Here is a 21,002-nt window from a genome sequence, read left to right on the forward strand (position 1 = left end):
AAATAAGCCCTCGAGTTCCAAGCTATTCAGGTTCTTTACGGTCTTTCTTTGTCACGGTATTTATAGAGGGACTCGGTGGCGACTTCGACGACAAGGCTGACGTAGCTGAGCTGGAGAAACTAGAGAAGCTTGGACTGCCAAAAGATAACCTCGAGGACGCCATTAAGGTCGCCCTGCGACATTACCGCAACGACCCGTTTCACTATTGAGAATAGTTGAGTGGAAGTGAATATAGAGGGTGTGAATCGAAGACAGTAAGGAAGGTGCGACCAATGTGTTGCTTGGTAATCGTTCCTGCCATTTTCTCTGACTTCACAGTTCAGAGGAAGCTGCGACTGGGTTTGCTTGATAATCATTCCTTCCATATCAATAAATATCACCAACTCGAAGTCTCGAACGAAGCTGCGACTGATGCTTTGATTGGTAATCGTTACAAGGATATATACTTCGAGCTTGTCCCCCACAAGGTTCGTAGATTATATCTCCCTCTTCCCATCCCCTAACTCTGCAGGGATACCTCCATATGGCGCATACACATTATTAGCCTTCCCAGCGCTATTTTTCTGGGCGCTCCCCCTCGATCCCTCCATCTCATTTACAAAAACTGGCGCATCCAACTGCGTGGGGGTTCTTCGAGAATCCAGCTCTGATATCCCCCCTACATATCCATATTTCTCTGATAGATCCGGCACAGAGTGCTCTTCAGTCCTATTCTTCCTCTTGCGCCGTCTCATAAGTAGCCATAGAGCTACGCCAATAAATACAGCTGCGCCTACTCCGACCGCGGATCCTATTCCTGCCTTGCCCCGGTGGAGAGCCCGCTGGCTTGTAGTATGGGTGTTTCTGTGGGGGATGATGCAGGTGTTGTCGTGGGTGTGGTCTTTGAAGAACTCGAGGAGGACGACGAAGAGGGGCTCAGGGTACTCGTTGTAGAAGTTGGACCAATTGTCAGCGGAATTTTAATTACGGCTGGGGTATCGCAGCAATCTGTATTTGACTGCCCACAACACCAGGTCGTGGCTTGCTCGGCGTCCTTATCACAGGGTGTGACCGGAGCGTTGCCATTGGCGTCCTAAATGTCATGTTAGAGTCTGCATAACTAGATGTGTCATCTAACAGTCGGGAACATACAATAGGGCAGTCGTTGAACGCATTGAGACAATATTCACTTTCCCATGTTTGGTCACTGTAGCTTTGGCGCCAATATCGATTAGCACCAATAATGGTTGCGTTGGCTATCGTAATTCCGCTTGGAAGACTTCGCCTCTAATCAGCACATCGTCTTTTATAGATCATGTCTCAGGAGCGCATTCTATCAAAAAAAGAAGAGCGTGAGGGTACATACCAGCCTAGGTCTGGGGGATAATTGAACACGCTCTCATCAGTGCTCACTCTATAGCACATGCTAAACTTCTGGTTTTGATTACATGGCACCTTCAACATCGTGGGGTCAGCAGAGGTCCTTTTATAACCCAGCCCCAGGAGTCCGTTTCGTCAAAAACGCCAGAAAGTTACATACGAAGAGCGAGCCTGATGCTGCATGGTTGCCATCTTCTCGATAACATGCAGTTGATGCTGCTGTTGCAAAGGACGACGTAAGTAAAACGATTGGAGAAACAGAGAAAAGAAATTTCTGCGCCATTTGAACATTTCTATACAGCCGAGATGTGAGGAGATGGCAAACCTTGGGAGAAATGAAGGATGGAGATGGCTTTACCACTTAAGTTCACATTGATGTTTATCTATAATAAGAGTTTATCTATAATAAGACATTACGTTGATTGGGTTGAGCGTGGGCGCTTAAAATACGTAGGTGTAAGCGCTCTCTCCCCAGACCTAATGCTACCGGAACGGGTGACCAATAGAAATAGGGAGGTTATAAACGCTTGGGGGATGATCGCTCGGGAATATGATATTCCACACCTAAATCAGGTGACTCTCACGGGTTCCCTTCGGTTTGCAGCACCAGCAAGCGTCACCACAAGGCAGAATACAGTATATAGAAAAATAGTAAGAATTATCTACTCTACTCGATGGGCTACGTGACTACATATAGGAATCCTGGGGGGTGGCCGAAACCCCGAGTTTCTGTCCACTGTTTCGTTAGCTGGTCACCAGACTAGGAGAAGCTAATGGGATGCCCCTGGGAAACTCCCCAAAGCAGGGTTATTCCTTTGCAAATCACAAGTTTATCGCCGGAATCTCCAACAATTAAGAATAGTCACTCTACCCTCTCCTATAATACTGTTTAATTACCTATAGAAAAGCATAAAACAAAAAGAGCAAATATAACAAAGACTAAATTAATAATTTTCTGGAAGTCTACCTTACTCACATGATCGTCTTTCTGCGCTACGCTCATGAGGCTAGGTCTTTCAAGAGGTCGTCCCCATCCCATCTCCATCCCCATATCACCACTCACATCACCACCTTACCCCTCCACCATAGGCAGACCACAAAATAGACGCAATCTACCACCCCCTCTCCTCCATCCACCAATTCGACGCTCATAACACCCGCCAAGAAGCCCTTTCTTATCTCCCTCTCTCTTCGGGAAGGTGTGACGCTCCCTCGTGCTTGGCATTGCTTGGTACTATATACAGGGGCTGGGGTTGATCAGGAACCGAAGGAAATAGGATGCTGGCTTCACCTGATTCGATTTAATTACAGGATTCTTAGTTATCAGACTACATGTGTTAGGGCATGAATGAATGACTGTAGAACGCGGGGTCTGCCGGCATTGACCATGACCTTAACAGCAAGACTGGTGAACAGAAAAGGAAGGAGATGTCACTCCCTCACTAGCTAACTAGCCTTGTCAACAGCAGTCCTTCATTAAAACAAGCTGCAACGCACCGGCACTCGCTCGTTTAGAGCACGGTCCCGACGCCTATTCGTGGGATTCTAAAGGAGAGGGGAAACATCTCCTTGCCTCATTTTTGCATTCTCGTCGGCAATGACAGATCTGATACAAAAGACCACTTGAACATGAGTTGACGGCAAGGGGCTATCCCGTGACAAACGCAAGTAAAGTCAGGAGCAGCAGGCGCTGTCTCTTTGTGGGGAGGAAGCTGCATCTTGACAATTGAAGATAAGAAATGCCGAGATCTCCTCGGTAGGTAAAAAATCCAACACCACCCCGCTCCAAACTCCGCTGAATCTGCAAGACATCCTCTATGCCCCTCCACGAGCCCACCCTCGCCTCGCGCCTACCTCTTCCCGGCCCCACCTCCGAAGCTGCTGCTGTGAAAAGCAGGGCACTTAGTGTCCATAGGGTAGCAGTAAAGACGTCGGCACTATTAATCTACACGCGCTGGCCGTCTTAAAGCTTAGATACCGGTACATCGTGGTTGCCACCCTACACCAACCAACCAAGCCCCCCATCCCCCTTCCAGACTCCTTCCCAATCCATCCCTTGGTACTGCAACAGGCTCCGCTTTTCGCGCCAAGAGAAGAGTGTAATATAGACTTAAAGTGTACGGTATTCAATGACAGGGCGTGGCAGCTAGGAGGACGCCGCGAGCGATATATACCTGCTTCGTTGGGGCTCTTGGCCCTTTTGCACTTGTCGGAGCTTCTTGTTTTGGACTGGCTGGCTTGGTTTGTCTTCGCTGATCATTCGAAGGATCATGTTATGGTATGGGATTGTAGAGCTGCGAGATAGAGATAGAGAGGTGGGGTTAGATTGACGTGCATGAAGGTGAGAGAGTAGAGTTGGGAAGGGAGACGAGATGAACGTATATATAAAGACCTAGTAACCACCTTGTTGGCAAAACAGTTCCAGTCCCAGTCCCTCAGTTCTACTTGCCAGTAAGTGTTCACTTCTCACAGTTTGACACTTTGGATGAACCCATCAATTTCCGGCTATCGTCTTAGAGTTCATCCAAAGCAAACCAAAATCTTCTCCAATCGAACTCTTACTAACACATCAAATAGATCCCCAAACCCACCCCTCTTGACCCCCCTGATCACCGCCCATCATGGCACGCTTCACCCTCCTCACCCTGGCCCTCGCAAGCACCATCCTCTCCCCTCTGTCCACCGTCCTCGCGCACCCCACCAATGGCCCCCGCAACACAAGGCTCGGCTGCGGCGTCGTGCCCACCCCCGAGTTCCTTGCCACAGCCAATGAGATGGCCGCCCAGGAAGCATCGTCGAAATCCGCTCTCGGTGCTCTGACTGCCGCTGGAGGTGTTTCCGCAGCTGCGACTATCAACGTCAATGTGTATTTCCACGTCGTAGCGAAATCGACCGCTGCGAGTGGTGGGTATGTGACCGCGGCGCAGATTGCGAATCAGGTGACGGTTATGAATAACAACTATGGTGAGTTTGTAACCTAACCCCTGAACCCCTCGCTTGTGCTTTCTCCCATCTTCCTACTTTTGATCTTGGTTTGGGTTTGAAATGAGAAAATGGGCATATGCTGACCAATCTCCAAAGCTGCTTCCGGTTTCCAGTTCACTAACGCTGGTGCTGACTGGACCGTCAACTCCAACTGGGCATCTGACGGCGCCGAGTTGGCGATGAAGAAGTCGCTCCGCAAGGGTACTTACAAGGATCTGAACATCTACTTCATGTATGCTATCGGTGGTAACTTGGGATACTGCTATTTCCCAACCAACGCTGCTACTGGATCCAATGACTTCTATGTAAGTGCTTTGTCAACCCTATAACCAAATTTCCTTAAGCATTGAAGATTAGAGCTTGAGTTAGAGTTGGGATTAGAGTTTGAGGTTGGTCTTGGAGTAGGAAAGAAGCTAACGAGAGAAACAGTACGATGGCTGCTCCATTCTCTACACCACCGCTCCTGGCGGCCCCGAAACGAACTACAACCTCGGCAAGACCGTAACACACGAAGTCGGCCACTGGATGGGTCTCTTCCACACCTTCCAAGGCAACTCGTGCTCGGGCTCAGGCGACAGCATCTCCGACACCCCGCAGCAATTGTCGGCTAGCAGTGGGTGCCCAACTGGCCGTGACTCCTGCCCAACTGTCGCTGGTTTGGATCCCATCCATAACTACATGGATTATTCTTATGAGTGAGTTTGATTTATTTGATGTTTGGTGGGGATGTGTGAGAGATGGATGGATGCTAATGAGATGCAGTTCTTGCTATGACAACTTCACTCCTGGCCAGAATACTCGTATGCTTAGCATGTGGAACACCTACCGTGCTTAGATGCGTTCTAGCTTCGAGAAAGGGTTGTTTCAAACAGAAACTGGTGGAGAGGCGAAATGAGAGTGAGATTGAGACTGGGACTGAAACAATTACCATTGGCCGTTGGAAAATGGGTTGGCTGGACTGAATGTGTGTCACTTAACGCTTCTGTTAGTTTGATGTTAGGAAGGTATGTTTAAAGCGGTTGGTCAACTCACGGCTTTAGGCGCCTATTGTGTCCTTTGTAATGAGACAGTTTGACCTCTATGGCAAGCACATCCCAGTCGTTATTGTCGGGACTGTGCACGACTAGTAGGCAGACATCCTCATAGCAGAGCACATCGAAGAGTCTAATGTCCCCTTCCACTATACCCGTATTAATGTCAACTTTAAGATCGTCGTCGTCTAAGCTAGGATTATCTCTTCGTTTCCTTTTGCATTAACTAGCTCTGAGGTTGACATCCTATGCTAAAAAGAAGGAGTAGTAGTAACATAAACTAAACCTAATGTTAATCTATAGGGTATATAGATTTATTGCGGGCCTAGTAGCAGCTAAGTAAAAGCCGGAGGTCGTCTACCCCCTCTTCTTTACCCAGTCTTCATTATACATATGCTAGATGGATGATATTATAGTCCCTCTAGAATAGTGCTAAATCATAGAGTACTACGGGACATCTATATCCAGCCAGCTGATTCAAATGTACAATAATTTGTCCAAGCTGGCCTCCCAAAACATCACGTGAAACGATAAATACCCCTTTTCAGGGAAGGCATTCCACCATTCCACCATTCCTCAACCCCTCAATCACTTTACAACCTAGTTCCGATATTAACATGCACAGCCTTCGAGTTCGTATATCCTGCCAGTCCCGCCTCTCCAAGCTCCCTACCAATACCACTCTGCTTCACACCTCCAAATGGCACCCTGAAGTCACTGTCATTGCTGGAGTTGATCCATACCATGCCCGCCTCCAGCTTCCTCGCAATACCATGCGCGCGCTGGATATTCTGCGTGAAAACAGCTGATCCCAGGCCATAGATCGAGTCGTTGGCCATCTGGATAGCCTGCTCCTCGGTCTTGAAAGATGCGATGACCACGAAGGGACCAAAGACTTCCTCTTTGTAGATGTCCATCTCGGGCTTGACATCCGAGAAGATGGTGGGCTTGACGAAGTATCCCTTTCCGTCACCAACGTCTGTGAAGCTCTCTCCACCACAGACCAGCTTTGCGCCTTGGTCCTTGCCGGACTGGGCGAAGCCGAGAACGCGCTCGTGCTGTACCTTGGTGATCTGAGGGCCTTGGCTGGTGGTTGCGGCGAAGGGGTCACCGACGACTTGGATCTCGGAGACGTATTTGGTTAAGTCGGCGACAAATTTGTCGTAGACACCCTCCTGGACGAGAATGCGGGATGTGGCGCAGCAGACTTGACCCTGGTTGTAGAAAATGCCGATGTGCTATGCATGTTAGGTTGGGTTCGTTTGCTTCAAAACTGTGGAGGAAACTTACAGCCCATTTGACGGCTTGGTCCAGCTCAGCGTCGTCGAAGATCAACAACGCAGACTTTCCGCCGGTCTCGAGAGTAATGTTCTTCATGTTAATGGATGCCATCTTCATGATCTCCTTACCAGTAGTGGTGCTACCAGTGAACGCAATCTTATCGACATCCAAGTGGCTCGCAAGAGCCTTTCCAGCCTCTCTCCCATGTCCGTTAATAATATTAATAACTCCCGGCGGGAAACCAGCCTCCTTAAACAAGCTAGCCATGTATAGAATGGACAACGGGGTCTGCTCAGCTGCCTTGAGGACAACCGTGTTACCACACGCCAATGCCGGTCCCAGCTTCCAAGCCGCCATCTCGAGCGGAAAGTTCCACGGGATAATCTGACCACAAACACCGACAGGTTCTTTGATAGTATATGCAAGCTTATCGGCACCAACATCGATGGTCTGGCCATGGTTCTTGTCCGCGTAGCCGGCATAGTATCTTAAGACCGTGGCGCTGCCCGCAACGTCGTCATTGAGGGACACACTATATGGCTTTCCATTGTCCCATGTCTCGATAGTGGCCAGCGTCTCCGCGTGCTTGTCGATGAGATCAGCAAGCTTGAACATCATCGTCCCGCGATCCGTGGCGGGGATGTCGCGCCAAGTGGGGTTCTTGAAGGCGGCGCGAGCTGCGGCAACTGCAGCGTTGACATCGTCTTCGGTGGCTGCGTACACGGAAGTAATCGCGGTCTCGTTGCTGTCAAATCAACAGTTAGTTTCTGTGGAATGAAACTGGCGGTGAGATGAGCAGGATTGGGCTCACGTCGGGTTGATCGTCTCGATCTTCTGGCCATTGCTGCTCTTTACGAACTCGCCATTGATGTACAGGCCGATGGGCTGGGTGTACTTGACGCCATTGGGGGCTGTCAATTCGACGGAAAGGTCGGAAGACATCTTAAGGGCGGTCTGTGTGCTAAAAAGCTGGTATTGTTTATGCGGGCTCGAAGCTGGCGGCAGTCGCGGTGAAGCTTTGAAGCGCGTAATGTACGAGGAAGGTTTTGAGTGGGCTATAGAAGACAATGCTGCATTGCGGAAGGAAGAATAGAGCTTATGAACGAGCATCTCAAGTGGAATAGAAGTTCAGGGAAAGAGCCAACAACAGGCAAATGTTAGATGCGGGGTTACCGTGCGGGGGGGAAGTATTGGGGAGTGGACTGGAGTGGTGTCAGCATATGACGATAGTGGGCTTGGCGCTATATTGCCGCGGTTGTTCCGAATCTAGGCCTTCAAAATATGAGATGCCTTATTAATCTAAGGCCGCTGTTGGTTTTCTTGGTATTGTAAAACATATATTTTTTTGATTTGGGACATTATACTTGTTATATTGTCCTTTTTAAGGTGCGTATATAAGTATGTGCTTTTGTAAACATTTCAATGTATAAATGTAGGTAGCTGTCACGTACTGTATGTCATCTGCGGCCCATTATGCGGCCACCCCTGGTCTGCAGATAGGTAATCTGAACTGCAACGACACTCATTCTTAACAATTTGGTATTATCGATACTATATATGTATATGTTGCTGTATGTCCCGGCATTCCACTCAGATAGTCCTCTTATATTTGAAGACTGCCAGTATATATCCAATTTCAGCTGCCGTCAATGTCGCCGTCTCCCCAAACTCCAAACAAATAACCCCCTTAAGACTTTCTCCCCGCCATCCTGGTAGTTCCCAATCTGTTCCGCCCAGTACGTGATATAAATAAACAGTTACAAAACCTCCCTCCCCGCCCAGTTCGCCCTTTACCTGGGCATATAAGCTCCATGCTCCAAACACCCGCCGCCGCTGCAGAAAAAACAACAAAACGATAACAAAAAGACTCCGCCGCGCTGAGAAACAAAAGGGGTATAAATAGGTATGCTCGGTCGCCCGATCCATGCAATTCTTCGGTGGTGTTGGCACACGCAGTGTGCCGTGATAAGAGCGAGTTATAATAACAGATAGTGTGGTACAACAGATGATCCGGTACAATATATAATGTGGTGTAATATGAAATAAATGATAGTGTGATAGTATGATAGTTCGTTGTTGCTTGCAGATTCGGTTGTAATGTGGCACCGTTGGGTTAATTTGGTTTGATAAAGGGTGTGTTTCGGTAGGTAGTATTTGGAGTGATGATAGATAGTGACGACCCTATTGCCGCTGCCCGCTAGAGTCGCCTGGCTTCGGAGTCGGTTGTTGCGCCTGCTGTTGAGCTTGCTGCTGGGCTTGCTGTTGCGTTTGCTGTTGCGTTTGCTGTTGTGCTTGCTGTTGTGCTTGATGATTTGCTTGATGATTTGCTTGATGGTTTGCTTGATGATTTGCCTGATGATTTGCCTGCTGATTTGCTTGGTACTGCGTTTGGTACTGTGCTTGGTACTGTGGTTGTTGCTGTGGTGGCTGTGGTAGTTGTCCACTTGGCCACGATCGGTCACTGCCACCTGGGGGGTAGAAGGTAGATTGCGGACGTTGCGCAGCGGTGTTGGAAAGCCAACTTGGAACCACCACAGGGCCAGAAACGCTTCTAGTTTGGGGAGGTAGATGCTGTGGGTGTTGGCCTCCTTCTGGTCGAGGCTGTGCGCTGGCGTATGGGGTGGTAGGAGGGAGATATTGCATATTCTGCCCTTCTTCTGGTCTGGATTGGTTATCAGGGCGTCCATATTCTCCCTGATCATCTAGTCGCCTTCGTCTTGCAGGTCTTTCGCCTTGGGTCATGTCGTCTCCGGGGGACTGCCGTCGTGAGCCGGGAGAAAGGTCATGAGAGAGTGGAGATGGCTCCCGAATAATAGGACTCCGTGGTGGCGCTTGTAAAGCTTGGTTTCTGGTCGCCGGGTTGTCGCATAACATGCGCCACATTCTCTCTGCTTCAGCCTGAAAGAAGTCGCTCCGTTCCTTGTGGTAGGCTATCATCTTATCTCTGTCTTGAATCTCCTTATTCTCCTGTTCCTTTTTATCTTTGGTCCTTTTGCGGAAACGCGCCGAGGCGCTTGCATTGCGCTTTCGTCTATTACCAGCCTCAATTGATCCTACATCCACATCCACAGGTATGTTGAACTCGCCATTTCTTGCTGCCCAAAGCAGGTCATGCCCACCGCTAACGGGGCCTTGGGGGGGCATTATCTCCGGTGGGTGAGTTGTGTAGGGGCCTGGTTCTTGTAGGTTTCCCTGTGACGGACCTCCTTCTGGGACGGCTCCTCTTTGAGTTGGACCTGTGAAATATGGTGGGCCAGAAGGCGGCTGGCTCATCTGAGTCATCGCAGCGGGCGATGGGTGGCTGCTATAAGAGTATGGAGAGTTCGGGCTCACACTCTGTGAATTCGGTAACCTTGCTGCTGGCCCTCCCATCACAGCAACACTCGCTCGTCGGTTTAAAGGTGGCCCAGACACGGGAGGAGGCAAATTGATAGGACCTCGAATATGTGCAGGAATGGCGGGCACCGGTGGGATTTCGGACGAAGCACCAGTCCCCGGGACTACAACGTGCGGCCACCCTGACTCGTATTCAGGTGGTGGTTGAACAAAGGGTCTTTGGCCTCCCATCGCCGCATTGCCGAGACTAACAGTTCTATTGACGCTTGGGGCCAAACTTCTCCTGCGCCGCCCGGCGAAGCCGGCGTTCGCTGATAATAAACTAGGACTATTCGGAGGTTGATTTAGACGTGATATGAGTGGTGGTATTACTGCGCGAGTGGTCTGTTGTGGTAGTGACCGATCCACGAAAGCCATCTGGGAATTGGAACTAAACGTGGACTGCACACGGCTGTTTGCAGACTCCGTTGGGTTTAACATGGTATGGACGCCAACTCCCCGAGAAGCACCAGGTGCACAATTATCGCCAGGCGTCATTGGCGGATAAGTTTGTGCATGGGGTTGGGCTGCTGGCTGCTGGCTCAGCTGCTGTGAATTTTGATCTCGAGAAATTTCATCTCCATGGTCAAGCCCAGCATGTTGACCTTCTTGTCCCCGAAAAGTACCAGCGGGCGAACTATCATCCCGGCCATCGGCGGTTGATTGAGATACAGGACGAGACGGAGCCGGCCTCTGTGACATTGAGCCCTGATCTCCTGGCCCTTTATGGTCCCAGAGATCGGGACATGGGAGTTTTTGCCCGTCCTGCCCCAAAGTTGGACTGCCGTGGGGGCTTGGATCAGATTGTATTTGGCCTCTCCCTACAACACTGGGCTGTTGTTCCTTGAGGCTTCGTGCGGAATTTGCAGGATACAAGAAGGTAGAAGCAGCGAACGCTTGGGGCGCTGGCCTGTAGAGAATGGTTTGCACAGCCAGGGTGAAGGACGATGGCGGGTTGCCTAAAAGGCCACCACGGTGCTCCGAAGCGTAGGCAGGTAAGTTTCCGGTATCACCGCGTAAAATCCAATCGCTTCAGCTTGAAATTTTGACTTCGAGTGATGGTAGTGTTTTTGCTTTTTCGTGGATCTCTTGTTATAATGTATGATGAGCTGTTGGACAGGGATAGTCGCACCAAACCGCCGTTGATTCGATAGGCGGCTGGATCTTGGTTACCGTCAGCTATGAGCAGTAACGTTTTCAAGTGAGATGTATAGGTTGAGATTGGCGCGCTTCTATTGCGTCCAGGCCAGTAGCACAACAGTCGGTGCAATATATTGAGGAAGAACAAATTACGGAAGGAGGGACGACGTCTATTTGTTGTGGGCGAGCCAGTCAAATAATGAAGAATGAGTTGAGAGTTGTGAGTGGTTCGTCGTACTATGGAGCTGACTTGGATCCGGTTGGCCAGGCTTAACAGGAACAGCGGTAGACTCTCGTCATGATAGCCAGCCTTCGTAACCTTACATCCTAGGGCTCATAAATCCCGTATCGTGGGAACCGTAGAAAAGAGTTTGCATGAGCGGAAGCGCGACTTACTCTGCATATGACGGTGGAAAGCCCCACGCATATTTGGGGGACCATTGGGCTCCCTAGCCGTTGTCCTCCTGTGAGAAAAGATGTCCCAACAGCCAGGGCATGGGATGCATCTTAGTGTGGGGCTATGTGCACCTTGATGAACATTGAAAGTACTCTTGGCGTATACCGTGGGTAGACCGGGGAGAAAGCCAAATGCCCCCCAACACGTTACTCCAAATAGGGAAGCCTTTCACGCTTGTGTAGGGCGTAAGCGGGAGAAAGGATGTCCCCTCAGGGTAACTGATCCACAGGTACTGGCTGCAGGCTTAGCACAATACTGCGGTGCGGGTCAACGCCAGATGAGTTGCGAGTAGCTTGAAAGGTAACAAAGTACCCTTGGTGAACGTTGCAAATCAGTGGTAAATCGACGGTGTTGGCTGTGCAGACATGTCATAATCTTTGCGTCAGCGCAATCATGTCCAGTTGCTGTATCCCATCACACATACCGATACTACTCTGGCTACCCTGGTCGCTCCGCGCAGTCTAACGGGCGAACCAACGACATAATCTAGAGGCGCTTCGGTTGCTGAGTTGCTGGCTGAGAACCATATCGCCTCACTATCCAGCGATCATCAGCTTCCAACACACTAGGGGACCACTGCTCCTGATCGGGAGTAGTGTTTCGATCAGTCCCGGCGTCTCACGTCCCAGCTGATCATGACCTCCGGCCGGGGAAAGGATCCTGCGACTGTTTGGGGGTTAGAATTGCACCCCACTCCGGGTGAGTCGTAGCGTGTGCTCCGCACTCGCTCTAAGAAGTCGTCCTGACCGTCTTGGCGGAGATCTTTACAGGAACTCGGTTCACGACGTGGGTCCGAACTGACGGTTGGACTCGACACGCCAGCGCCGTCGTACAATCAGTTTTTGTTAGTGGACCGGGGAAGGCGGGACGAGCCACTAGGGACAAAATCCAACGAGAGAGAGCAACGCCTAGAACAGAAACAGGTAGCCCAGAGTCCGGTGTGGTATTGTGGTGCGGAGTACCTACGTAGTGTACAGAGGAAAAGAGAGGGTTTGAGGTAAACCCCTGGTGGCCAAAACACACAGTGGCTTTGTGCAAAATCAATCTAACCCTGCCCTTGTAAATCACATTGGACGAAACGCAACTGACAGGAAGTTGTGCCTTTGCAAGGAAGAAACAGTAGAAAGACACCTGGTAAAACATACCTGCCCGCCACAGCTCAGGGATCGAGGATTAAAACAGATAGAGCGTCCGACACGCTTACTCCTGGACATGTATGGTCAGTGTACAGCTCATGACGAAAGGCACTGTGTGCACCACGAGTTCAAAATTATCATCCCAATGCAATCATTGTGCAGCATCGTACATACGTATCCGGAAATGTCCCGAGAGGCACGACCCGGTCGGCACTACCGCTCTAGCACAGTGGGCCCAACAAGGGAGCACCAAATGCAAGGTGAACCCCCCGCGGGTCCGTGGCATTTCGTCGAAAGCGCCAAGTTCAGCCCGCCCGGCAATGCAGGCAATCAAAAGCTGTCTGTGGGTATTAAATTGCTTCCACGTTCCTCATGCACGCCGCCCTGTGCTTTTCAACCCATTGTGCGACCAGCCCTCGCCGAGCGATCCGAGTGGCGTGTAAAACAGACGCTCAGATCTTATTGTTGCCTTGCATTACAACGCTTGTGCTTTGAGTCCCATCAATCCCGTGCACTTAGAAAACTGGAGGGAACGTAGTGTCATACGTACCCCAGTGGCGTCCGTCAGCTTCGCTTTGGTAGCGCCAGGGCGAAAAGGTGGTGATGACGGACTGATCGTCCCAAGGTTGCTTCCCAGCTGCTTCGCCTCGCTGGTGCCTTTGGCTTCCATTCATTTCCTCGGATACCCAGTCGTGTGCCTTGGAATGATCCTCATTACATCTCATGTCGCAGCAAGCCACTGGTTGACTTCGTCCAGGATGTGCACCTGTATCGTAGAGTAGAGTAGTATTTACCACTACTGAGTACGTGCACTGGGATGTACTGTCTTTGTGAGTGGACTTGGTGAAGTGCGGAGTGCATATAAATCCAGCAACTGCATATGTCCATGCACTGCCGACAAGGAGTATGACTGTTTCACACGTCGAGCATAAAACGGGACGTTGATTTTGCTTCTGAGCCTGTGTGCTAATATTCCCACCGCATCAAACCTTCATCATGGGGGCTTGGCGTCGGTCGAACTGCCCAAGGAAGCAAGACACAACACCAACGCGAGAGATTTTCAAATTTTTCACAGGGCCTATGGTCTCGCTTTGCCGGAAATAGATATCGTCATGTGGAACAGATCGGTTTATTATTTCATCTTAAAAACGAGCTGTAGTGCAAAGACTGTGGGGGTAGGAGTGAAGGTGGTTGGCTGGTTGCGTGGCCTCCAGTAAGATGAGATACAGTAGCTCTACATGGGCCCCAGAATATACGATCAGATTTCCAGTGCTGTGGTGGTCTAAAAGGCGTTCACCCATGACACTCCACTGTGGTTTTTTCTCAATGGTAGAGTGTGACCTGCCATTTCATCCTGCGTTGTGGGAATGGTTTGTGGTCGGTCCCCAACCAGGAGATAGATAACATGCATGTAAACGCGAACCGTTTCTGACGTGTGTGCAAACTTGAATGCGACGGAAAGAAGCCATTCATAGTGCTACATGTCAATTGGTAGCGAAGGAGCAGAGTCGTACAACGCTGAACTCGAAGTACTTCCTCTCAGAAACACGGTTAAAGTGAGATTCACACCGTCTGTACGCACTGAATACATGGTCCTGCATGTAGTACGTACTTTTTGGTGCAAGAAAAGGCTCGCCCCATTTTAATCCCGTCTTAAAACCCCAGCAGTCCCAGCAGTGCATACAGTAGTGACCGACCCGAGCTGGCGGTAAACAATTCGAGAAGTTCCCGTTGCCCATGTAAATAATTGACGCCTGAATTGCTTGGATAATTTGTACCTGAAGCTGGTAGATTCTGCGAATTTGGGGTTAAAAAAAAATAGGAAGGAGCATGAGGAGCCTTCGTTGGCATTTGAGAGGCCGACAACAGGAGAAGGGAAACCCTTGCATCGAAATATACGCAGGTAGCAACGGGACCAGCAAGGCGCGACGCAGCCAACAAGGCAATCCTACCCAAGGACAATGCCCAACATCAGTGTTGTTTTCCATGAAATTGACTGGAATCATAACTGTATGAAGCCATACTGGGATCACGGCAACAAAAAAAACGGCCCGACAGGGAGCTCTAATTTCTCGTGTAGATCGACGCAAAGCTGTGCACAATCCTTCGCTCCTTCGCTCACAACCCCCCCAGCCAAGACTTTCGTCGTTGTGTCAATGATGGCTTAGACCTTACATCATCATAGAAGAAGCCATTCGCGCATCCAGTCCAGACCGCCACACCTGTGAAAATATTTTGCCACCCAACAAGCTTCCTTAGTTCAGCATGCGCAAATTAGCTGACTTGTCGGAATCCAGCAATCGCAGGGACCTACTCCCTGCATGACGGCTGGGTTAGCCAAGTAATTGGACGGTGTGACAATTAATTGTCTCCTCTTTAAGCGTCGGTCAAGTCGAGTCCGAGATGAGCACCAAGGCACGGAGTTGTTCGGATGGTGCCTGTGATGGGTCGGTGCGGTGAATTAGCTGATCGGAATCGGAAGACAAATATGCTCATACCCCGTAGCAAACAGACCAGTGGCCCGACGCGCTGATGGCCGAGCCCAATTTAGTGAACGCGCCCTTCCTACACGGGGTCTGTGCAAGGCGTACCCGTAGGCGGGTATACCCATTGCCAAGGATATGCATACGCGTCCAGTAAATGATGCCTTGTTGGTGACGGCTGGGGTGAGCTTCGACGTACATAATCGTGGGGGATGAGAAGCACCAAGGGCTTGTCTCCGACTTTCTGCAGAGTTAGCAACGGTGAGAGGTTCGAACGCTCGTTGTCATGCACCCAGACACTGCGTGCATTGGATCCCTCTAAAATCGATGTTCAAGATCTAGCGGTCAGCGGTCAAACCACCATAAGGTCCCATTGTCCCGCGGCTGCATATCCTCCAACCTGCATGCCCACAACAGGGGTGACATGTATTTCTCATGTATATTGGATGTCCATCCCACAGAGCGTCGACGTGTAGTTTCAGGCAAAATAAAAGTCGGTCACCGCACATTGCAATTCCGCATCCTGGGCACTACACTTTTGAAGCACACCACCAGCTTTTTGGTAATCATATGCTGTATCTAACAGCTCTAACCTGCATACGGCAGAGGTTTATTGTGCCAGCAGAGCTTTGTGGCCATCGTATACTACAGTCAAGATCTTCAGACTGTGTAAATAGGAGGTGAAACCTGCCACAAACGGATCAGTAAGGTAGATAATCACCACAAGAGTACTCTACCTGTGCCATCAACTTTTAACACTTTGATGCGCGGACCGGTTCATGCACGTCTCCTTCCGCATGAATTAGTTTTTGCTTTTGGTGTCGTTTTTTTCTCATCGGCTTGCCTGTTTAGGTGAGGCTTCATGCATGCAGTGTCCGCCTCACCTTTGATGGCCCATCAAAAACGCCAGCGTGGGGGGGAGGACACACACAGTATCACATGACTGTAAATAGATCCAGGTCATATCGACCTGCTTATTCCGTACCTGCAACATCGTTCATGACTTGCATGAAAAACACTGCATGACTTTTGTCAGTCAGACCCTGCAGCCTTCCAGCCCTGTTTTCGTCAAGTTCAAAGTGTATGTGTATCACGTGATTGACATACTGCCATATGGCTTTCTTGTCTCCTGTCTCCCATCCAAACACCAGTGCACCATGGAATAGAAGAGGAGCTTGAACTTGATATAGCACACATACCTTTTATCACGTTTTCCTCGGCGTCGAATGGATTCATACTAGGTATCGCCCAGTGTTCCTTGTGTTAACAATCAACTGTGATGTGCTGATGTTAGAAAACCAGTAAACCCTGAGATTTATTGCTCCTAAAAGGCACCACGCAGCAATATCAAAGCATCTTGTTACTGATGATGGCTTTGACTGACCATGGTTTTGATAAACTTCATCGACTTTCTTGTGAATATCAGGTGACCAACGACGGATACATAGCAAGGGGGATAAGATTAATGAAACCCCTCATCACCCCGCTCTCGATAACATCCTAATCGGATAAAGGTGAAAGGCCTAGAATTCCTTCGATTCCCTCGCCCTCAAGGTTCAACAAATATATAAACACAAGTATATTTGGCCGATAGCCTTATATTCTCCGATCGATCGATTGGCCTAACCCCGTTTTGGCGCCGCGGACCGTCCTTCCGAGAGCTCCGCAGGTAAGAGATAGAGGCTTCTTATATGAGTCTCGAAGAAGCCACCTGACTTCTTCTGTCTGTAAAATCTCTCATATATCCGTTGCTCCTCTCAATTGCGCTTCCCTCGACGACCCTCGAAAGCAACCTTGATCGAATTGCACTGTTATCGGCCACTCGATCAAAATTGCGACCCAAGGCCGTCAGAGCTAGAGAGAAGCCTCAAGATAAGACACGCTCAGCCCGTCCAACAACATGCCGGAATTACAGAGATGGGAAATTCAGGAGCCATACCTCAGGCCCAATGGTGACCTCCTTGAAGGCCCATTTTACGAGCCCGAAAACAACCGCCTCCGTTTCGTCGACATCATCCAACGCAAGCTCCACGTGATTGATATCGCCGAAGGGCCGACATCGCTCAAGACCATCGACTTTGATATCCCAGTTGGCGTTACGGCAGATATTGAGGGCGTCGATAGCAAGGATAAGATCCTGATAGGCGGAAAGACTGGAATTGCGATCCTGGACCGGAACACAGGGAAGTACGAATATATCAAGAAGTTCTACGATGACGTGGATGAGGCTCGAGATGATCGGATGAGGAGTAACGACGGGAACGTCGATTCCGAGGGCCGAATGTGGATCGCGACCATGACTGATTTCCACGCTGGACCGTGTAAACCAGAGGGTATTTCTCCCCTTTCCAGCGCGATATCCCCTCGTTAAGACTGACAAATGCTAGGGCACCTTTTAAGCTTCGACTCCAACCTCAACCGCGCATCGCACCGCTCCGAACTCGTCATCCCCAACAGTGTCGGCTGGTCCCTCTCCAATACCACCTTCTACCTCGTACACTCCACAGAGGCCACTATCTACGCCTACGACTTCGACGCTGCCACTGGTGCTATCAGCAACCCACGCGTTTTCTGGAAGCTCGATACTGGCTCTGAACCCGACGGATTTGCCATCGACGTCGAAGGCTACATCTGGCAGGCCGTGTACGGTGATGGCAAGGTGCTGCGTATCAGTCCTGAGGGCAAGACGGTGGGCGAGATCATACTGCCGACGCGTAACGTGACGTGCTGTGCGTTCGTGGGTGAAGACCTGTGGATCACGACGGCGAGCGAGTCCGCTGAGAATGCGAAGTTGTACCCTGAGAGTGCGCGGAACGGGGGCGCGCTCTACAAGATCAATGTTGGCATCACAGGGGTGGATAAGCACAAGTTCAAGTTGACTGAGGAGACGAGGAAGACAGTTGGCCTATGAATTTTCTCAGATGAGGTGGGTGAAGGGCTAGGTATTCTTGTTTCATAGTGAACACAATTCCAGCTGTTGCAGTTGCTATCTCGCGCTGGTGTAATTTGCCCTTTTCTTGACTCCATTTCCGAGTCCGAGTAACTTATGTATTAACTGTAGCCTGAGTGATTAAGCATCTTTGTTCCGACCACAGCCAATTTAAATGGTAGCTGACTTCACTGCCCCTCTTCAATTTTGGGAAGGCACGATCAGTATCCGTCTTCATATTTTGAGAAGGCACGAATAGTGTTTTTCTTCAAACTTAGAGAAGGAACGAGCAGCGTCCCCTGTCAAACTTTAGGAAGGCACGAGAAGTGTCCTTGTTTATAATTTGAGAAAGTACGAATGGTATCCTTCATGAAACTTTGGGAAGGCACGAGTGGTGTCCCTCTGTAAACATTGGGAAGGCGCGGGTGGTTAGTCTATCAAGGTCTACGTCCAGCATCATGGAGATGGCAATTACATACTACTGATCACCCCGAGAAAAAAGTTCAAAGGATAAACTGACGGTCAGAAGTTCTTCGATAAGGGCATTGTTCAACGCATAGTTTCTCTGTCATAACTGATTTACCCCCTCGACGCATAGTTCCTCGGCCATCGCCGCGACTATTCTCCTCGCCACGATGTCGGACTTATACAATGCAACCACTTTCACCAATCGCGCAGTGACTCCAACGGGCCTTGGTGGTTTTGCTTATCCAGACCGTCCCACCGTGTTTATCTTCCTCCCTGGCGGATGGTCTGGCGACATGTGGCATTGCGCAGCTGCAACGGCTCTGTGCCAAAGCGAAGATAAAGATGTCATTCGTGCATATGCAATCACGATCATTGGAATGAAAGAGAAAGTCAGCTTGGCCCGAGATGGCACTGTGGAGGTTTCTCCAGATTACTCGATTATCTATGGAAACCGAACATACAACTACTTTCACTCCATTCAGATTCCTGCTCTCCTTGCCCGACTCAACAAACTGGAGAGTAGATTCCAGCCACTTTTTAGCGGCAATATCACTAAGGGCTCTGGCGAGTATTTGAATAAGATCATCGCCCTTTACCGTGCGAATTACGGGAACCCGAATGCTGTCTGCAGCTTCATGTGGCCTCTCACTCCCGAGACTGAGGAGGTTGCCAATGCACGCCCATTTCAGCTTCCCCCAAATGTCGCCAAACCAGTCTCCTTGGCAGAAGATGTGCTTTTCCCCAACGACGACGATATCCCTGAACTCGCCACAAGCGATATAAACCCTCCTTACCTGTTTGACGGAAATGAAGATGCTGTGACAGGCCCAGGCCATATGCTGCACCTATGGACTTCAACAACTATCACCATGCAATATCTTTATGACCCCAACAAACGCGCAGGCCGCATTCAATACCTCCAGGAGCAACTTGGCAACATATCAAAGACAAACTCCACTTGGTTTCAGCAAGCGCGCGCACTTGCAGACAAACTTGTCATGCTTGCCACGCAGGAAGGTGTTGACAGGTCGAACGCCAAAAGGGTTGTGCTCTTCAACTACCGCAAGGGCGACGTAAACAAGCAGCATGACGGGAACATAGGCCTTCTCAGTTCTGTCTCTCAGTTTGGTGCCACAAAGGGATTCGTCGTCATTGCACTTATTGTCAATGTGCCTCAGGAAGAGGTTGATTACCTCAGGATAAACAACCATGTCGTCCTGAATCTCTATGCAAAGGGGCAATACTACGACAAGCGGTACACTGCTACCTTTTGGTCAATCGTGGCGAACGAACTGCAGGGAACCATCGTGCAGGGGCTTATTGGTGGGAGAAGCGGAAGCATGGATATTGCATCTTTCATGGGTGTCAATACCTGTTCATTCGATGAGCCAGTGTTTGGCAAGGGTTATAAGTTTGACGATGAATATATTCTGGCTCAAGGAGGACAGTTACTCAGATTGATGTCGCAGTACCCGGTGATGAGCATCGTCTACGTGAGTGTGGATAGCTGGTACGATAACAGGCAGATATACAATTCGTATGATGAGCTTGACGAGAGAGGACTGGGAGAATGGCTGAATCGGGCGCCGAGTGACCCTCATATCTGCCCAGCGATATCTGTTGTGGAAGTTCGGGTAAGTATAACTGGAAACTGGGTCATGAAGTTTGATTATCAATAGCATATATGCTGATCCACCATCGCAGTTTACTCAGGCAGGAAGCAAGTCATTGGATACCGCCTTGTTCAGAATGGAGAACGACGACATGAGAATCAGAGCCACCAGTTTGAGGGAGCTGTTGGGGTTGCAGTAGACGAGAGTGGGCAGCGGAGGGGGGGACTACGAGAGGTGCTATTATCCGCGTTTCCTATTTCAGTCGCCATGGCTAGATTCTCTTTTGCCAGTGATTCCATTTGACGAATTACGGTTTCAGTGCCTGAAAATGGCGGAGTATATTAACATTCCCGAGCCACAATAGCTGTTGCTTCTATCATTAAACTTCGCGGCTTCAAAAAGGACGACCTCATTACTTCGACCTCGTCCACATTCACGAAAATTATCAGCAGAAGCAAAAATAGCATATCCAATAAAAACACAACGCTTCTCAAATTTCGCTCCTCTCCTTCGTGCTAATATACTATTACTGACCTCCATAGCCCTCGTACTCTCTGCCTTCCCTTCACATGACACAGCAATGCTCCCCATGCCACCCCATCTCCGCCTTCCGCGCCCACGCCTTCTCAACATGACACCCGTGACACTCACCCTTGCTCTCCTCGAGTGCGTACTCGGCGCGAGAGCATTTCTCTACTAACTCTTGGGCTTGGGAAAGGGTTAGTTGCTCTCCCCCGCCGTCACC

The 21,002-nt window shown here is 49.9% G+C and overlaps 6 protein-coding genes across 6 annotated transcripts; 3 read left to right on the top strand and 3 right to left on the bottom strand.

Moving 5' to 3' along the window:
* Positions 1-476: 476 nt before the first annotated feature.
* On the bottom strand, positions 477-1,787 carry VE01_02478 (uncharacterized protein; the record flags this gene model as incomplete). Its single annotated transcript, XM_018271987.2, has 5 exons — positions 1,520-1,787; positions 1,346-1,434; positions 1,132-1,258; positions 968-1,072; positions 477-923 (listed from the first exon to the last, which is right to left on the bottom strand). The coding sequence occupies exons 1-5, from the start codon at positions 1,640-1,642 to the stop codon at positions 477-479; spliced, it is 891 nt and encodes a 296-aa protein (XP_018132782.2). The 5' UTR covers positions 1,643-1,787.
* A 2,193-nt stretch (positions 1,788-3,980) lies between these two features.
* Positions 3,981-5,179, top strand: VE01_02479 (uncharacterized protein; the record flags this gene model as incomplete). Its single annotated transcript, XM_018271988.1, has 4 exons — positions 3,981-4,323; positions 4,441-4,649; positions 4,774-5,039; positions 5,107-5,179. 4 exons carry the CDS (start codon positions 3,981-3,983, stop codon positions 5,177-5,179), a joined length of 891 nt encoding a protein of 296 aa, XP_018132783.1.
* Positions 5,180-5,529: 350 nt separating this feature from the next.
* Positions 5,530-7,824, bottom strand: VE01_02480 (uncharacterized protein). Its single transcript, XM_018271989.2, has 3 exons — positions 7,468-7,824; positions 6,666-7,401; positions 5,530-6,613 (listed from the first exon to the last, which is right to left on the bottom strand). Exons 1-3 carry the CDS (start codon positions 7,764-7,766, stop codon positions 5,969-5,971), a joined length of 1,680 nt encoding a protein of 559 aa, XP_018132619.2. The 5' UTR covers positions 7,767-7,824; the 3' UTR covers positions 5,530-5,968.
* Positions 7,825-8,178: 354 nt separating this feature from the next.
* Positions 8,179-12,512, bottom strand: VE01_02481 (uncharacterized protein). Its single transcript, XM_018271990.2, has one exon. It carries the CDS (start codon positions 10,731-10,733, stop codon positions 8,838-8,840), a length of 1,896 nt encoding a protein of 631 aa, XP_018132618.1. The 5' UTR covers positions 10,734-12,512; the 3' UTR covers positions 8,179-8,837.
* A 3,531-nt stretch (positions 12,513-16,043) lies between these two features.
* Positions 16,044-18,302, top strand: VE01_02482 (uncharacterized protein). The gene is made up of 3 exons (XM_018271991.2): positions 16,044-16,488; positions 16,550-17,580; positions 17,635-18,302. Exons 2-3 carry the CDS (start codon positions 17,148-17,150, stop codon positions 18,156-18,158), a joined length of 957 nt encoding a protein of 318 aa, XP_018132617.1. The 5' UTR covers positions 16,044-16,488; positions 16,550-17,147; the 3' UTR covers positions 18,159-18,302.
* Positions 18,303-18,335: 33 nt separating this feature from the next.
* VE01_02483 (uncharacterized protein) lies at positions 18,336-20,649 on the top strand. Its single transcript, XM_018271992.2, has 2 exons — positions 18,336-20,278; positions 20,349-20,649. Exons 1-2 carry the CDS (start codon positions 18,812-18,814, stop codon positions 20,454-20,456), a joined length of 1,575 nt encoding a protein of 524 aa, XP_018132616.1. The 5' UTR covers positions 18,336-18,811; the 3' UTR covers positions 20,457-20,649.
* The last annotated feature ends 353 nt before the right edge of the window (positions 20,650-21,002 follow it).

This window comes from Pseudogymnoascus verrucosus, assembly GCF_001662655.1.
Source record: "Pseudogymnoascus verrucosus strain UAMH 10579 unplaced genomic scaffold scaffold_9, whole genome shotgun sequence".
NCBI classification, from domain to species: domain Eukaryota; kingdom Fungi; phylum Ascomycota; class Leotiomycetes; order Thelebolales; family Thelebolaceae; genus Pseudogymnoascus; species Pseudogymnoascus verrucosus.

Excerpts from the sequence above, each read along its gene's own strand:
- VE01_02480 (XM_018271989.2), bottom strand. The coding sequence starts at position 7,766 with ATGCTCGTTCATAAGCTCTATTCTTCCTTCCGCAATGCAGCATTGTCT. Across the intron at positions 7,402-7,467 it reads ATCGAGACGATCAACCCGAC|CAACGAGACCGCGATTACTT; the intron begins GTGAGCCCAATC and ends TTGATTTGACAG. Across the intron at positions 6,614-6,665 it reads ACCAAGCCGTCAAATGGGCT|CACATCGGCATTTTCTACAA; the intron begins GTAAGTTTCCTC and ends TAACATGCATAG.
- VE01_02481 (XM_018271990.2), bottom strand. The coding sequence starts at position 10,733 with ATGTCACAGAGGCCGGCTCCGTCTCGTCCTGTATCTCAATCAACCGCC.
- VE01_02482 (XM_018271991.2), top strand. The coding sequence starts at position 17,148 with ATGCCGGAATTACAGAGATGGGAAATTCAGGAGCCATACCTCAGGCCC. Across the intron at positions 17,581-17,634 it reads TGGACCGTGTAAACCAGAGG|GGCACCTTTTAAGCTTCGAC; the intron begins GTATTTCTCCCC and ends GACAAATGCTAG.
- VE01_02483 (XM_018271992.2), top strand. The coding sequence starts at position 18,812 with ATGTCGGACTTATACAATGCAACCACTTTCACCAATCGCGCAGTGACT. Across the intron at positions 20,279-20,348 it reads TATCTGTTGTGGAAGTTCGG|TTTACTCAGGCAGGAAGCAA; the intron begins GTAAGTATAACT and ends CCACCATCGCAG.